The sequence below is a fragment of the Ursus americanus genome, chromosome 23, assembly GCF_024610735.1.
Source record: "Ursus americanus isolate L20-20 chromosome 23, mUrsAme1.1.p, whole genome shotgun sequence".
Taxonomy (NCBI): Eukaryota; Metazoa; Chordata; class Mammalia; order Carnivora; family Ursidae; genus Ursus; species Ursus americanus.
Genome location: NC_142149.1, coordinates 3812082 through 3828810, shown reverse-complemented (window position 1 = coordinate 3828810; position 16729 = coordinate 3812082). Strand labels below are relative to the sequence as shown.

Here is a 16729-nt window from a genome sequence, read left to right as displayed (position 1 = left end):
CCGCCAGCTCTACTCGCCACTGGCGGCGGGCCGCACTTTGCCCTCGGTCCCTGGGGCCGCGCTGGCCACGCCCTGGGGGCGGGGCGGGGCGGGGCGGGGCGGTGGCTGGGTCCTCGGCGGTCCGCGGCGGCGGCGGCGGCGGCGGCGACGGCGACGGCGACATGGAGAGCGGGGCCTACGGCGCGGCCAAGGCGGGCGGCTCCTTCGACCTGCAGCGATTCCTGACGCAGCCGCAGGTGGTGACGCGCATCTTGTGCCTGGTGAGCCTGTGGGGGCGTCGGGCCGGGGGACCGGACTGGGCCGCCGGGCCCGGGCGGGGGAGGGGGTTGCCGCGAGCCTGCGAGCGCGACAGGTGGCGGCGGCCGAGGCCGGGAGGGTGCGGGTGGCGCGCGTGGAGCCGGCGAGAGGGCCCGGACCCCGCCGCCCTCCCGGCCTAGGGCCCCGTCGGCTCCCACCCACGGGCCCCAGCTTCCCCCACCTTCTCCTGGTCCCCGCTGCCCCCCACCGGTCGGGCCCCGGCGCGGGGTGGCCCGGAGGCGCCGCGGGGAGCAGGCCTGTCGCCCTGCTGGCGGTGGGAGGAGCTTGGGGCAGCTCCAGGACAGGTGGCGGGCGTGCTGAGACTCCGTGCTGGGGGAATTCTCCGGGAAGGGGCTTTCCAAAGCCACGTGGGGTACCGGGGCAATCTGGCTCCCCAAAACAGTATCTCCCTTCCACTCTGGAGCAGGCCGCGGGTCTGCTTCCCCGCAAGATCAGGGGACCCCAGGATGTACCCTTCCCTGTGAGGGAGGGGAGCCCTCCAGCACCAGGTTGGGGGGGTGGGGGGGTGGTCACAGGCTCTTGGACAACCAGCTCCGGAAGTTGAAGAAGGTGTTAGAGAGTGGGCAGGCAGAGGGCTGGGACTGAAGTGCCCGCGCCATGCCTTCCTGGGACTGGAGACTTCTGAGGTGTCCTAGTGGCACCCATGCCCCCTCCCTGCCCGATCGTGGGGTCTGCTCCAAGGGGCAGATGCCCCGGGTGTTGGGACGGCTGTACCAGGAGTGGGGCCTGGCACACTGCTCCCAGCATCCCGGAGTTCCGGCTTCATCTCCCGCTGGGGGTGGGGCTTGTGACTGCCAGCTCCAGAGCCTGTTCACAGACCTTGTTCCAGCAGGGCAGGGCTGGGGAGAGGCCTGGGCCCCTCCCCGTGAGAGCCAGGTGTCCAGATTGTCCTGCATCCCAGCATCTGCTGACACGGGGTGGTGGCCTGGAAGTTTGGGGAGGAGATGAGGTGACATGAGGCTGCTCCCAAGGGCCTGGAGCCCCTCCCAGAGTTCTGGCTGGCATGCCCCCTTGCACGCCCAACTGGGACCTGCAGGGTTCTGAGTGCAGAACTGTGTCCACAGGGCCTGCCAGTCAGACTAGCCGGGGGTGTCCTATGCAGACAGGACTCACTTATGGGCAGGAAGCAGGCTGGGGTTCCCTCAGAGGGGACAGTCACGATACCAAAGAGGCCAGTAGTCCTTGTAGGAAGACGGCTGGCCAAACTGGGGAGGCCAGGCTGGAGCAGGAAAGAGTTGGGGGGGCACCAAGGAGTGGGAGTCTGGGCCACGGTCTTCTGCTCAGAGCGCACTGGTGTGCCTCTCCTGAGCGGGGGGACTTGTCCGTCCCCGAGGTGTTCAGGCAGAGGTTGGGTGCCAGAGAGGAGACAGGCAGAAGATAATCTGGGGGCGAGGCTCCGAGCCTGGGTTTCTGTAACTTTGTGGCCCAACTCCTACTGAACCACGATGACCCCTCCTGGCAGCCAGCTGGGGCGGGGCAGTGCCCTCTCAGGAGATCCCCGGCCGTTCCCCACTGCCCCCCAGTCCAGGAATTCCCAGCCGTGCCCCTGCTGATGGCGGCTGTGCTGGTATCTGCTGCTGGCCTGAGAGAAGGGAGTAGGGAGAAGTGGGGACCGTGCACCAGGAGGCAACTTGCTTATCAGCTCACACCCCAAGTTCAGAAGGGGCCATGGCACCTGACCCCCCCCAAGGGGAACAGCAGCAGTGGGAGAGCCCAGGGTCCCCGTCATGTGTGCCCCCCTGGGGGTTGTCTGATGACCACTCAGCCCTTCCCCACCTGTCCCCTCAGGTCTTTGCCTTGATCGTGTTCTCGTGCATTTTCGGCGAGGGCTACAGCAATAACCACCTCTCCGAACAGAAATACTGCGTTTTCAACCGCAACGAGGATGCGTGCGGCTATGGCAGCGCCATTGGGGTGCTGGCCTTCCTGGCCTCGGCCTTCTTCCTCGTGGTTGACGTCTATTTCCCCCAGATCAGCAATGCCACTGACCGCAAATACCTGGTCATCGGCGACCTGCTCTTCTCAGGTACCTGCTACCAGCGCCCCCATTCTACCTGGGGAGGTGAATAGGAGCAGGCAGTGTTCCCCAAAGCCCTGGGGCTCTGGGATTGCAGGGCCTCGGCAACCTCGGGAGGGGCCCGGAGCGGCCCTGGGTCCCCCGCCCCACTCAAGCAGACAGACTTGCACAGGGATTTCTGTTGGTCTGCCGAAGCCCACCAATGTTGAGTCATGGTCAGGGGGCTCTGGAGCCAGGCACCCCGGTCCCCACCCTGGCTTCGGCATCAGTGCCCTTTATACTCCTGGATGCTTCTGGGAGATCCTTGCCCAGGGCCTCCCCCACCCCCCTGCCAGCACGGGGGGGCCCCTCCTGGGTCCCCAAGCAGCCCCTGCCTCCACCATGGAGCTGACCTTGCCCTCCCGGCCTTCTTCCCAGCTCTCTGGACCTTCCTGTGGTTCGTTGGTTTCTGCTTCCTTACCAACCAGTGGGCAGCCACCAAGGAGGCAGATGTGCTCGTGGGGGCCGACTCGGCCCGGGCAGCCATCACCTTCAGCTTCTTCTCCATCTTCTCCTGGGTAGGTGGGCCGGGGCGGACAAGGGTTGCAGTATCTTTGGAGAAGGGTGGTGGAAGGCTGAACTCGGGGCTCCCTGCAGGGTGCACTGGCCTCCCTGGCCTACCAGCGCTACAAGGCCGGAGTGGACGACTTCATCCAGAACTACGTAGATCCCACCCCAGACCCCAGCACAGCCTACGCCTCCTACCCTGGCGCGTCTGTGGACAATTACCAACAGCCACCCTTCACCCAGAACGCCGAGACCCCTGAGGGCTACCAGCCGCCCCCCGTGTACTGAGCTGCAGCCGCGGATGGTAAGGGAGGCAGAGAGGGTGCTCGGGGGGGCCTCCCCCCTAACCCGGACTCCTCCCATGAGCCTTGCCTCCTGGAGCTGTGGCCTCCTCATCCTGTCCGGTGCCTGTCGGAGCCCCTGCTCCCCTCCCCCACCCTGGGCTGCTGGCGTGGAGCCCCGGCCAGAAGTGCCTCTGCCCCACGGCCTTCACCCACCACTCCTCAAGGGCATTTTTTAGAAAAGGGTTTTTAGCCAGATGTGTTTTGTTACTGCTTTTAATGATCTCCACCCCAACCCGAAAGAGCTAGACGTGCCTGACATGCTGTTTTGACAAGTGCCTTAGCTTCTGTCCAGCCCAAAGGAGCCAGGCTCAGATCCAGGCCGTGGTGGTCGCAGTTACTTGGGGTTCTGTGCCAAAGATGAGGCTGCAAGCCTTCCACCTGCACTGCGTCTGGTGCTGGGCCGGGGCCCCCTTTCCTGCTCACTCAGGTCTGTTTCCCACCTCCTGGCGCTACCGTGTCCGCAGCCCCGTGCCTGCCCTGGGAGCTGGCAGCCCTGTGCTCACTGCTGTCGTGTCTGCTCGCTCTTGGATCTGGGGTCCCTACCCTGTGCCTGTGCCTCTGGGCTGGTCGCCTGACAGCGGCTGGGCTGGGCTGGGCGGATGCTCGCGGCAGGGGGCACGGGGTAGCACTCCCTTCTCCTTGTTCTCAACACTTGGCAACAGGGAGGGGCTTTGCCTGACCGGAAACACCCAGCTTTATGTAAATATTCTGCCACTGTTAGGTGTGGGGTGCACCCACAGCCCCTGGGCTGTTCTGAATGTATTAAGGGGGATAAGATGCACAGATCCTTGGTTCTAGTAGGCAGATTCCAAGACAGAATAAATGTTTTTCTCGTTCATAATCTCCATTGTCATTCCTTGGGCCTCAGCCTAGGGGTTGAGGAGAAATTCCACTCCTGGGTGCACCCTGGGAGGGGGGTGCTTTATGAATTTGCATTTTGAATAGTCAGGGCAGTCTGCCCCTCTGGTATGCCTAGTGCACGCAGGCGCACACACTCCCTTGTCTGGGGTCTCATGCCTCCCGCTGCCGTCCATCAGCATCTTAAAATAGCAGCCGAGCTCAGCCTGTAAACAAGACAGCTCTTCTGGGCGGCTTTGCCAAGGCCCTGCTGTGCCCTTGCTAGAGTTGGGGTGGGGGCACCTGGGAGCTGCCCCACTAAATGCCCCTTCCCTGGTAACCCTTTCCTTCCCAACGCCTCCTAGCAGTGAGGAGTACCCTGGGATGGCCCGCCCCAAGGGAGCGAGCCCATCTCCGGCAGGAGAGGCCAGGGTCGCTGAAGCACCTCGTTTCCCTTTTGGAGCAGTGACAGCAGGGACTGTCAGAAGTGGGCCTGTTAGTTTGAAAATCCTGAGTACCAACTAATACGGTTCTGTGAACACCTCTGTGACTCAGGACCAGCCACTGGCAAGCTGGAGTAGAGCAAAGGGGAGAGGCAAGCCAGGGCAAGGAGGCCACCCCGGAACCCTGATCCCATCTGCACCCAGTTTGGGGTTGAGGGAGCTTGCCCACCCCAGCGGATTCTTGCTTCCATGCAAGCCGCTGACAGCCCATTTTACAAGGTACAGCTCAGCTAGTCTTCTGGGCGCCTGAGCTATCAAGTGTCTGTTTCACAAACAAAACCTGACCCCACAGCCCCAGCTGGCAGCTCTGACCATAGCCTTGTCTTTCCATCCTGGGCCCCAGGCTCCTCCGTCCACCCATTTTGTCCTGAAACCCGCCCAGACAGAAGAGCAAGCAAATGTTCCTCCTAGGACAGCCTTCATGGTCGCTTCTCGGTTAAAGTGTTGTGGCTAAGAGACTAGTAGTTCTAGAAAAAGATCTGGAAAGAAATCCCCACCCTTGTCATATCAGAGCTGTCTACAGTGAGACCCAGGGCATCCCAGGCTGTAAAGACAAATGTGTTTACGGGGCACCTGGGTGGCTCGGTTAAGTGTCTGACTTCTGCTCAGGTTGTGATCTGTGTCCTGGGATCAGGCTCCCAGCGCAGTGGGGAATCTGCTTGTCCCTCTCCCTCTGCCCCTCCTCCTACTCATGCTCTCTTATGAGATCTTATGAAATCTTAAAAAAAAAAAAAGTGCTTTCACCAACCCGTAAATTTTAATATTAGTTATTAATTCACACGCTACAACAGAATCATAGACCCCAACCCTAGCCACCTCTGCCCCAAACAACCCCCCCCCCCTTTAAAAGATAAGCCTCTGGGACCTGAGCCCCAGCAGGGTAAGTGTCTCCCATGTGAGAGAGGCTGTAATTCTGGGGAAAATGATGACCGGAGTGTCGGAAGCAGGAGGGCACAAGTCCAGCCGCCCTTGGGAGGCCAGGAGTCAGTCCCAAGCAGAGACAGAAACCTTTGCGTGGGCCGAGGTTCGGTCTGTGCCGGAGGCTCTGGCGCTCGGACTTCCCAGCGAGAACAGAAACCCAACAGCCAAAGCCACAAGGGGGAAGAAGCCATGGGCGCCGATGTCGCCACAGTGTACGGTTCTGCCCCTCACCCCACAGGAGGGAGGGGGGTGACGGCGGTGGCCAGACCCTGAGCTCATGAGTGGACCAGCAGCCGGGAAGGGAACCAAGAAAGGGGAAAACGGGACGTGCAGACCACCAGCCCAGGACCTGCACCCAGGAGGCAGAAAGTCCCGTCTTCGCCCCACCCCCCACTTCCTCCTGAGGAGGGCTGCGCGGCGGCCCTCGGGTGGGGGTGGGGCGGCCAGCCGGGGACGGGGGGCGGCCAGCAGGGGGCGGCCGCGAGAAAGGGAGCCTCAGTTGGCCGGGCTGCACTGCAAGATCTGATGCGCGGAGAACAGCTTCCGGACTCCCGCCGCCTCTCCCGGCTTTCCCGGCACCGGCAACGGGCAGTTCTCCTTGTTCTCCTTGCCGTCCGGCGCGGCGGGCAGACCCGAGGCCTTCTTGAAGTAGCAGAGGCGGCACACGGAGTGGTATTTGTCTGCTCCTCCAATCACCTCGACCTGGCCACGGGACGCAAAGGGCCTGGACTGAGCAGGGGCACAGCGCCTCCGGGTCCCGCCCCACCCCTCCATCCCCCGCCCCGGAGCAGGCACGTGGGGTCTACCTCTTTCTCCGAGCCTAGCCGCTTGGTGTAGGCGGCCTCCCGGAAGCACTCCATGCACACGGCTGTCAGCTTCACCACGCTCTCCGCCAGGGGCACCAGGTTCAGGATGGTTCCGAATGCCTACACTCCCAGGGGAAGACAGGGTGAGCACATCTACCTGGCCAGGTGGGTTTTTCCTTGAAACCCTTGGACTCACAAGCAGGGACCCAGGGAAACCTTGCCTTGACCTTGCTTTCCCCAGAGTGCCATCCCCTGCAGCAGGCAGTGTCCAGTCCGGGATGGACTCCCAGGCAAGCCAGGGAGCTGGGTCTGCCTCATCTGAGTGCCCACTCTAGGGCACTGCCCAGCTCAGAGTGCCCCCAAGTGCCAAGCCCCGGTCATCCAGGTAGCACTGCACTGAGAGAAGAGGCTCCAAGGCTCCGGCCCTTCCTTCCCTCCAGATCCCCTCCTAAGGCCTGGATCGGATACCTCACCTTCCTCTGGAAGGTCCCATCCAGCGCGGCCACAATCACAGTCTTCCCGGCGTTGGCCATAGTCTCGCTGAACTCCACGATGTCTGGGAACTGGAAGGGGACAGGGGTAGGGGGATGTCTGTGAGCTTCCACCCCGAGCAGCAGCTTCCGGGAGTCACGGAGACACTGCCACCCATCAGTGTGGAGCATGAGAACAGGGTGACCCCAGCCCTCTTGCCAGCGCCCCAGACCAGGAGACCAGTGTCTCTGTGTTCAGCCCCACCTCCCATAGCCATGCACATCCATGACCGCCCACGTCCACTAACCATCGCCAGCTTTTCACGACAGAGCAGGTGCACTCCGGGCCCCAGCACATCGGACCTGTCACTAGTGATGCAGACCAGCTGGAGGCGGTCTAATACCGCGGTGGCCAAAACCTCGGGCCAGAGGGCTGCCTGCCTTGAACCCTGCTCTGGTTGGACCCATGACTGTGTGACCTTGGCAATGAGTCCATGTTTCCTTTTTCTTTTTTTTTTTAAGATTTTATTTATTTATTTGACAGAGACACAGTGAAAGAGGGAACACAAGCAGGGGGAGTGGGAGAGGGAGAAGCAGGCTTCCCGCTGAGCAGGGAGCCCATGCGGGGCTCGATCCCAGGCCCCTGGGATCATGACCTGAGCCGAAGGCAGACGCTTAATGACTGAGCCACCCAGGAGCCCCTGAGTCCATGTTTCTGAGCCTAAGAAATGGCAAGGAACACCCCCGGTGTTGCTTACAGATCCAAGGCACTCAAATAGTGAACGGACGATGTGCTCTCTGATGCCTAAAGAGGGGTCAGGGTTCCACCAGCCACTTACAGAGCAGGACGACACAGCAGGCCCTGCGTTTACTTGGTAAATCAACTGTCATTCTAAGCGGCCCGGGGTGAGGCTGCTACTTTGCAGATCCTTTATGAGTTTTCACGCTCAATCATACTGCCTCCAGTGGACTGTGTTTGTCTATCTGCATGGATCTTCGGGTTGTGTGAACGGGCACATTCTTGTCTTGGGGCAGCAGGTCTCTCCCCAAGCCGTTCAGGCCTGGCTTGGCCCATTTACTGAGGTGTGAGGTTATGGAGACCCAGACAGTTAGCAAGACAAGGTCCGTGAAGGTGGCTAGGAAAACCAAGAGCAATTTGAGTCGGATTCAGCTGAAGCCAAATCCGACTACCCTCTGTAGGACTGACCAGGCCCGAGCACAGAAGCAGCCCCCACCTTCCCCCACCCCCAACTCCAGCACGGTCGCCCACACATTGCGGGTCACAGAAATGCAGCTCCCAGCCTTCAAGGGGCTCTCGGCCAGTAAACACCCCCCTCTCTAAGTTGTCACAAAGAAAACGATTTCCAGACCTTACCAAATAATCCCCTGGTGGGGGGTGGGGGCAAAACCACCCGGAGACGAGCAGCCCCGTGCCTCACCCGCCACATGGAGGCATAATGTCAGGACCCCGGTCCTTCCACACCCAGGGGTGGGGGCCCGAGGAAGGCCTCTGCCCCCCTCCCACCCCCTGTGCCGATGCCAACATTCAAAGAGCTCGCTTGGTCCCCTGTTCACGTGCCACCTCCCTAGGTCCCCAGCGGGGGTGCCCGAGGCCCCTGAGATGAGGACGCGCTGCAGAGGGCCCACCGGGAAGCTCTCTACTGGCATTGGTCTTTATTGCTATTCGTTTTTGTGTTATGTTAGGGGTTGACCTGTGTCCCCTCCCACCCCCCACATTCACGTGGAAACCCTAACCGCCAGGACCTCAGAAAATCACCTCATTTGGAGGTAGGGTCTTCGCAGATGCCATCCCATTAAAGTGAGGCCAGCAGGGTGAGACCCCATTTCATGTGACTGGTGTCCTTACAAGAAGGGAACATTTGGACAGAGTCACAGAGGGAGGATGGCCATCTATAAACCAAGGGGAGAGGCCCGGAATGTTCCCTGTCCTGGCCCTCACAAGGAAATGAGCCTACCCACACCCTGATTTCGGGCTTCCAGCCTCCAGAACAGGAGAGAATCAGTTCCTGCTGTGTAAGCTGCCAGTCGGTGCTCCCTGTTACAGCAGCGCTGGGCAAACAGTGCAGGTCACACTGAAAACAGACCTGCAGGGGGCGCCTGGGGGCGCAGTCGGGTAAGTCTCAACTCTTGGTTTCAGCTCAGGTCAAAATCTCCCAGTGAGGAGAGCCCCTGAGAGCCCCATGTTGGGCTCCATGCTCAGCAGGGAGCCAACTCCCTCTCCCTCTGCCCCTCCCCCTACTCCCACACACTCACTCTCAAATAAATAAGTAAAAAATCTTTAATAAATAGGGGCACCTGGGTGGCTCAGATGGTTAAGCATCTACCTTCAGCTCGGGTCGTGATCCCAGCGTCCTGGGATCGAGTCCCAGCATCGGGCTCCCTGCTCAGTGGGGAGCCTGCTTCTCCCTCTCCCTCTGTGGCTCCCCCTGCCTGTGCTCTCTCTTGTGCTCTCTCGCTCTCTCTCAAATAAATAAATAAAATCTTTTTAAAAAAAGAAAAAAGAAAAGAAAAGAAATAAACTAGAACTTCAGGGCACCCAGCTGGCTCAGTCAGAAAAGCATGCAACTCGATCTCAGGGTCATGAGTTTGAGCCCCACACTGGGTATAGAGATTACTTAAATAAATAAAAACTTAAAAAATAAATAATTAACAAATAAAATAAAATAAAACTTCCAAGCACTTGGCAAATTTAGGGTTTTCTTGGTAGACACAAATAGTTACAACATGGGATCCAGGTAGGAAAGTACCAGCAGAGGGTTCTCGCTGGTGGCGAGTTGGCCCACTGGTGTCCAGCTGCCCATTCCACACCTCCGGGCGACTGGCGGCGAGCCCCTTCCTAAAGGAGTTTCAGTGGAGGGGAAAGAGCCCAGAGCAGAAATTAGGAAGCCTCCGAGTGGATTTGCACCTCCGTCACCTTCCTGCCAAGAGCCGGCTGGCTCGTGATCGCAGCTGAGTGAGCCCTGGCTCTGCCCCGCCCGGGGCCTCGCTTCCTGGCAGACACGCCAGCCTCACAGGGGCAAAGACCACAAAGGATGGGACCAACTAAAATATTCAACCGTGGATGGAAAACACTAAAGGAAACACCACGGACAGAACCCAAAGGCAAACAGAGAAGACATAGTTACAGCATGTGACAAAGTGGAGGAAAGACAGACCAAGAGAAAAAGGAGGGGAAGGCCTTCCAAGGCAACTTACAAAAGGAGAAAGAAATACAAGTAGCCAATAAACATGGAAACAGATGTCAGGCAGCAGCAACGAAGGAGAAATGCCATGGTACAGGGTGTGCGGGCGCACATGTGGGTGTGCTCACATGGGCACGCTCCGCCACCCGCCCTTCACTCCTCTCTCCTGTAATTCTGCAAAGGCCCAGTGGTCACACTGCCCTCTGCACCTGCTGTCTGTTCTCCATCAGTGGGGAGCCTGCCTGGAGCCACCTACTTCCCTCCTACCGGAGACACACCCCGCCAGCCAGCAGCTCACTCCCTGGCTCTCCCACAGGCCCCTTTCTGATCACCCCACCTTAGTTCTGTCCCCCCGACGGTGCCTTTCCGTCCAGTTGTCTCCACCTGACCTATGACATCATTCTCTCCCTGGACTAGAATGTAAGCTCAAGGATGGAGACTCTGGCTGCATTCCCAACAGCAGGAACACAGCCGGCATGGGGCACAAGCCCTGAAAGTACTGATAAATGAATGAATGAATGAATGAATGAATGAATGAATGAATGAAATTGGCCCCTTGACCAGCAATTCCACTTAGCAGATAAATCCCAATACAGCAGACCGCAGGCCAAGATGTCCATCACAGCTTTAAATGGCACGTGCCAGGGGGCCAGTGTAAGTAAGATGTGGTACATTTGTAAGCATTCGTAAGGATGGGTACATCCTTGTAGACGGGTGCATTTGCTGACACGTGAACAACCGCACAGCGTGATAGGAGCCCCCCTCTTTAAAAACGTACCCCTATAAAGCCTAGACAGATGTGGCACCTACAGGTAAAGGGATTTGTATTTGTTTTTCTGGGCTGTGAAAAGAGAAGAGCAGCCCCAGCAGTGACGCTGGCCCGGCACTCCCAGCCGGGCCCTGGAGTTATCCCACGGAATGTAATTCATTTCACGGACCGTGAGCATCAGGCAAGGCTGCTCCATGACCGCGGTGGCTCAAGGCCAAAACACGAGCCTCCATAGTCCCGTCTGAGCGCAGACGCACATGAACATGTTTAGGCTACAAGGGACCACATGTTTCCCCGTCCTGGCCAATAGGAGTGACCACTGCTGCTTTACCAACCTGGCTTCAGCCTCCTGGTCCCCCCTCCCTAGACAGAAGGTTTAGGATGCCGGTCAGGATCACCTCCCTTCCTGAGGGCACAGAATCGAGAACTAAGCCAACCTCCTAAAGCCGTCCCCAGAATGAGCCCCATAAGCCCCAATCCTAAGAAGCAAGCCCTCCCCAGGCCCTCAGTGAGACGCCCCCAGGTCCCACGGCGTGGGGTCTCCTGCAGCAATCACTAACCAGTCACTACACACAGCAACAAAGCATCCCACAGCACAGGAGGGAAACCAAGACCACGAAGGACAACGCGCAGACTCAGCCAGCCGCACTCCTGAAGAAAGGAAAGACTGAGCCAGAAAAGCCTTTAACACAAGATTTTCAGAAAGACAAGGGAAGGAACAGCAGCAGTTAAAACAAACGGTACATCCGTAAACAGAAACAAGGATGTGTGCATTAGAGCGGGAGTGACGCGAAAAGAACTAACTGGAAATCCCAAATGAAAAATAGTCTTTGAAACCACACACACTTTGGGAGATGTTCCCAGAACACCTGCCGGAGGTGGGGAGAGAGATTCGGAGTGATAATGGCTTCCTTCTCCCCGACAGGCATGAAGGCACCACGCTCAAATGTAAAAGGCACACCAGACACCGAACAGGGTAACTAAGCATAAGACCTCCCAGGACACACTTTTCTGAGAGCAAACCTGCCACCCAGCCACCTGCTCAGGAAGGCATTCACAGACCGATGGCGGCGGGAAGGGGTGCTGCTTTTCCAAAGCCACAGGGAAAAACCATCGTCAAGCTACCCTCTGCCACCCGCTTAACGTACAGAACAAAATAAAGACATTTTCCTCCCGAGAGTCAGAAAGCTCCCACCAAAATGTCCTGGGCTGCAAGAGCTACTAGAGGATGCGCTTCCCAAGAAGAGAAACCCATAAAGAACAAGCCAGAAGCAACGAGGAGGCAAACAATGTTGCTTACATACCAGTGTTGAGAAAGTGGCTTGAATTCATGACCTCGAGACCAACAATCTTACGCTCTACGGACTGAGCTGGCCAGGCACCCCAAGAAACCTAAATTTTTTTTTGTTCACTGTAAATATATATATATTTTTTTCTTAGTGGGGAGGAGAGGGAGAAACGGAATCTTAAGCAGGCTCCACGCCCAGTGCAGCCTGACGTGGGGCTCAGTCTCACAACCTGAACCAAAATCAAGAGTCAGAGGCTCAACTGATTAAGCCACCCAGGTGCCCCCCCAACCTTTTAAAAAATTATATATATATATATATATATATATATATATATATATATATTTTTTTTTTTTTTTTTTAAGATTTTTTATTTATTTGCCAGAGAGAGAAGGAGAATAAGCCCAAGCAGGGGCAGCAGCAGAGGGAGAAGCAGGCTCCCTGCTGAACAAGGGGCCTGATGCGGGACTCGATCCCAGGACTCTGGCATCATGACCTGAGCGGAAGGCAGACACTTAACTGACTGAGCCATTCGGGGGTTCCTTTTATATCTATTTTTAAGAAGGTAAAATAAATCTCTTAAAGCCTGAAAAGCAGTACGGAGAATCCAAAGGGCATTCAGACATCGCTTGAAGCAAGTTTATGTTGTTTACTAAAAGATCAGAGATAGAACAAACACCCTCCAAAGCAGCAGAGGAGAAAGGGGGACAGACTGGGAGTTCGTAGGCAGAATGCCAGGGACAAGCCGACTTACAAACTGCCCTTCGTCAATGCCTATGACGGCCACGCCCAGGGCCTCCTGGGCCACGTCCCGGAGCAGGCAGGCTGGCAGTGCCTCCATGGTGTTCCTGGGGAGAGAGAGCCAGCACGTGAGCAAGGCAAGGGTGCAGAAATTGAACACGGGGGCCGGGGAACAGCTCCCGTGACCACCCTACCCTCAAACACGCTGCACTGTTGTTAGTTAGTTAGTGCCTGTGGGAGGCCTTTGGGGAGAATAAAGGCCCATGTTCACAAAACCAGTCATTCAACACAAGTTATTTCCCTTGATGCGCTGGACTAGAAATTAGCAGCGCGCGGTACAGAGCCCAACAGAGACTCGAAGGCTCCCCTTCCATTGGGTGTGGGCCAGGCCAGGCAAAATGCTTTAACTTCTTTTAAAAATGAGAAAAAGAGCACATAAATACAACTCGGACTGCATTCTAGTTGTCTTTCTATCAATGTGGTCATAAAATATAATTTTGTACTTCTTTCTTTTTATGGAGGAAGGGGCCCACGCAAGGCGAAAGTGCCCAGGAAAGCCCAACGTGGTCCTGGGCAGAGCACCAGACTCGGCCTGTGTGTCCCAGCGGACGTACGCCTGGGACTCGAGCCAGCACTGCCGGAGAAGAACTCAAGCCATGTGGGCCTTCTGGCAGATCGGAGGATTTCTCCACGATCACAGAGCTATTAACGAGCAGAGTCAAGATTCAAATCCAAGGTCCTACTGTTGCCCTGTGTGCCCAACGGGGAAAAGCGTATCTAGAAGAGTTTGAAAGCCAAAGGCCGTGTGTGGGAAGGTTCCACCCCCACACCCAGGGCTTTTTCTGAAGAGGGATACTATTCTTTGTCCTCTGTCTTTTTAAACAGGGTCTGTTTTTCTACAATGTTGTTTTCTTCTGTGTTCATTTTTCCTGCTCCTCAACTAGCCTTCTCAGGGGCTGGTACTTCCTTTTTTTTTTTTTTTTTTTTTAAGATTTTATTTATTTATCTGAGAGAGGGAGCACATGAGCGGGGCTGGGGTGGGGTGCAGAGGGAGACGCGGACTCCCTGCTCTCCAGGACCCTGGGATCATGACCTGAGCTGAAGGCAGCTGAAGGCAGATGCTTCACCAACTGAGCCACCTGGGTGCCCCCGGGGGCTGGTGCTTTCGGAAGGCTCAGCAGCCCGTAGCTGTATTCAGAAAACTAAAATACTTTACAACCACGGCTTCGTTATTACCTTGCTACAATTCTACTCCAAGATCTGGGAAGAGCATGAGCTGGTATTGCGTGCATTTTAAATTCCCCCTTCCCTCCCCAAATAGAGAAAACCAGAGGGCGGGCGAGGGCAGTGCCTCTGGAGCCCTGTCACTCCCGCCAAGGGCTCGGTCCCAGCCGTGGCCTGTCCCAGCCTCCGTAGCCCGGGCTGGAGAGCGTTTGTGCCGCCTCCTCTGGTCTCACTGGCCTCCCTGGACATGCCCCGTGCAGCGGCAGCAGCAGACAGGACGACAGAAATGACCCGCCTCAGACAGCACAGCCGGAAGCACCCGTCACTCAAATCCTGACGCTTAGCTCCGAGTCCTGGGCACTATCCACCCCACCACCCGCCTGGCTTCAGAAACCCGGCGCTCCCACCCCAAGGCCACACACTGGGCTGATCCGAGTCTGCAAGCCCTATGCGTGGCACAGCATGGCTTTGCCGCTGGGGGCTCCGGCGGACAAGTTCCAAGGACAGGGATAATGGCCAGGCTCAGAAATAGCAGGCCCCAACCTGTAGCCAAGGAACAGGCAAGAGTCAAACTGAATTCAACCCTCCCTCCCCACCTCAGGTGGCAAACGGAAAATGTCTGCAGGGCGTGGGCGGATAAACATAAAACCGGGATGCGTGAAGGCCACAAGACAACCAAGAGCCAGCCAGGCTAAGACAAATAAAAGTTAAAGGAAAAGCAACATGCGGGCTAAAGAAAACCAGTTTGCAACCGCACAGACCTGAGCACAGCACTGTTGACAATTGCGGCAGGATCAATATTTGTCATGGGGCTGTCCTGTGCATCGTGGGATGTTCGGCGGCACCCATGCCCTCCCCCACTCCAGCTGGAAGACTAAAAATGACTCCAGAGATTGCCAAATGAACTCTGGGGGAGGGGGCGCAAATCTGCCCTGGTTAAGAGCACTGGGCTAGAATTCTGTGAAAGGCCAAGTCCTAAGATCCCTTGCCGAGCGACTTTGAAAGTCTGCTGAGTTGCAATGTTTCAATGCCAGGCATCGGCCTTATTAACCATTCCTGCTAAAGAGAGCTCTGACAGTATGTCCCTTGGGAACATTCCCCGGGTTTCCAGGGGAGGTCCTGGGACAGGACAGAAGAGACAGGAACTCACCGGTCATGTGTGGAGAAGCTGCTGCTGTACCGAGTGTCTTTGGCATACTTGATCACCAAGCACTTGTACTGGGCAATCTGGAAGCGACGGACCCGTCGCATCAGCTCAGTACTGCAAGAGCAGAGCACTACATGAGGCCCACGGTGTTAAGAGTGGGCAAGGAAGACCCCCTCGGCACAAGTGGGGCTCCCCACCACCTTCTAGGGGTCTACTGCCTGAGACCCACCAATGGACAGAAAGACCAGTGAGGACAGACGGCCAGTGCTCTGAGACTTCACAGTCTAGCCCTGAGAGGGATGCCAACGAGGGATCACCAGGGAGCCCGGGAATAATGGAATAATAAAGGTGTGCTGGGGTGGGAAGTGCTCTCCTTGGGGAGGGTGGCAAGGAATGACCCTCAGGTGGTCCGGGGAGGGGATGCAGGAATAAGGCTCAGGGATCTGGTGGGGTGGGCAGAGGCAAAGGCCCCAGGCACAGGAGAGGGGTCCAGATTGCATTCCAAAGTAGTCTCATCCCAGAGGTCTTCACAGAGTCTGAAATGACTTCACGAAATCTTTTTGTGCAAGAAAAAAATGGAATTTGCCTCTGGGTCCCAGAACCCATCTTCGCCTCACCATGGGGGGCAACAGGTTCGCACTGGAGTAATCCCCCAGGGCAGAGGGAGTTACCCGGGGGCTCACTAGCCCTGCCTAGGTCAGGTAATGATCCTGTCACATCAGGGGAGCAAAGGCGCCCTGGTCTGACTCCTTAGTGTGTAAAGTACCTAAGGAAACAGTCACACCAGAAGGAGGGGTGCCCATACAGTAGGGTGCACAGGACCTGGCCCACAGTAGACACGATTTTAAAAGAATTAACATTTTAAATTGAAAAAAAAAAAAAATGACAAGACCTGGCTGCCCCTTTCCGAGAGGGCTTTCGTGAGAGGCTAAAGCGTCAGCAGCTGTACCCAGCTGCAGGAAGGAACGGCGGAGGAATGACCCTATGGAAGGATCTGAACTGGGAGGGCAGGGAAGAGCGTCTGCTCCAGGATCGGATCCCAGGGCGGAGCGGCATCCTGGGCGGGAACGCGCGATCCGGCAGTGGGGGCTGTCCTGGGGGGTGCTGTCTGAGAGGGGCGGCAGGCCCCGGCGGGGCGCCAGGGGAGGAGGACGGGTCTCCCGGAAGGGAGGGATGGGGAAGGAGGTAGTCCCCGCGAGGTCATTAGTTACTTACCTTTTTCCTGAGAACATGGGTCCTAGAATCACCTAGGAGAGAAGGCGAGGTCACTGCGGGGCCCGCTGCGCACGGACGCCCGGCCACGGCCACGGCCACAACCACAACCCCGACCCGGACCCCGACCGCCCTCCCGCGTGCTGGGATCCCGTCCCCGCGCCGGCACCTGAATCTGCCCCCGGGTCTTGCTGGGGGAGCCGGGCAGCACGGTGGGCAGGTTGATGCAGCTCATGGCGCCTCCAGGAAGCTCGCAGCTCAGGGACCCTCCGGTGCCACCGCCCAGCCACCAAGCGCGGGTTCCCGCGCAGCCCGCCTTTATCCCCGGCTCCCTGGCCAATCGGGAGCCGGCGCCGGCCCGCCGGAGCCAATCAGCGTGCGGCCG

The 16729-nt window shown here is 57.7% G+C and overlaps 2 protein-coding genes across 4 annotated transcripts; one reads left to right on the top strand and one right to left on the bottom strand.

The window, feature by feature from the left end:
- The first annotated feature begins 103 nt into the window (after positions 1-103).
- On the top strand, positions 104-4066 carry SYNGR2 (synaptogyrin 2). 2 transcript variants are annotated; one of them, XM_045814395.2, is made up of 4 exons: positions 104-260; positions 2176-2344; positions 2753-2892; positions 2972-4066. In XM_045814395.2, exons 1-4 carry the CDS (start codon positions 162-164, stop codon positions 3167-3169), a joined length of 606 nt encoding a protein of 201 aa, XP_045670351.2. In that variant the 5' UTR covers positions 104-161; the 3' UTR covers positions 3170-4066. The 2 variants fall into 2 exon arrangements, with proteins under 2 accessions (XP_045670351.2, XP_045670350.2); XM_045814394.2 differs by having other exon boundaries at positions 2107-2344.
- Positions 4067-5341: 1275 nt separating this feature from the next.
- TK1 (thymidine kinase 1) lies at positions 5342-16717 on the bottom strand. Of its 2 annotated transcripts, XM_045814208.2 has the most exons (7): positions 16514-16717; positions 16348-16379; positions 15136-15246; positions 12775-12868; positions 6766-6855; positions 6293-6412; positions 5353-6188 (listed from the first exon to the last, which is right to left on the bottom strand). In XM_045814208.2, exons 1-7 carry the CDS (start codon positions 16577-16579, stop codon positions 5982-5984), a joined length of 720 nt encoding a protein of 239 aa, XP_045670164.1. In that variant the 5' UTR covers positions 16580-16717; the 3' UTR covers positions 5353-5981. The 2 variants fall into 2 exon arrangements, with proteins under 2 accessions (XP_045670162.1, XP_045670164.1); XM_045814206.2 differs by lacking the exon at positions 15136-15246 and having other exon boundaries at positions 5342-6188; positions 16514-16645.
- Positions 16718-16729: the final 12 nt, after the last annotated feature.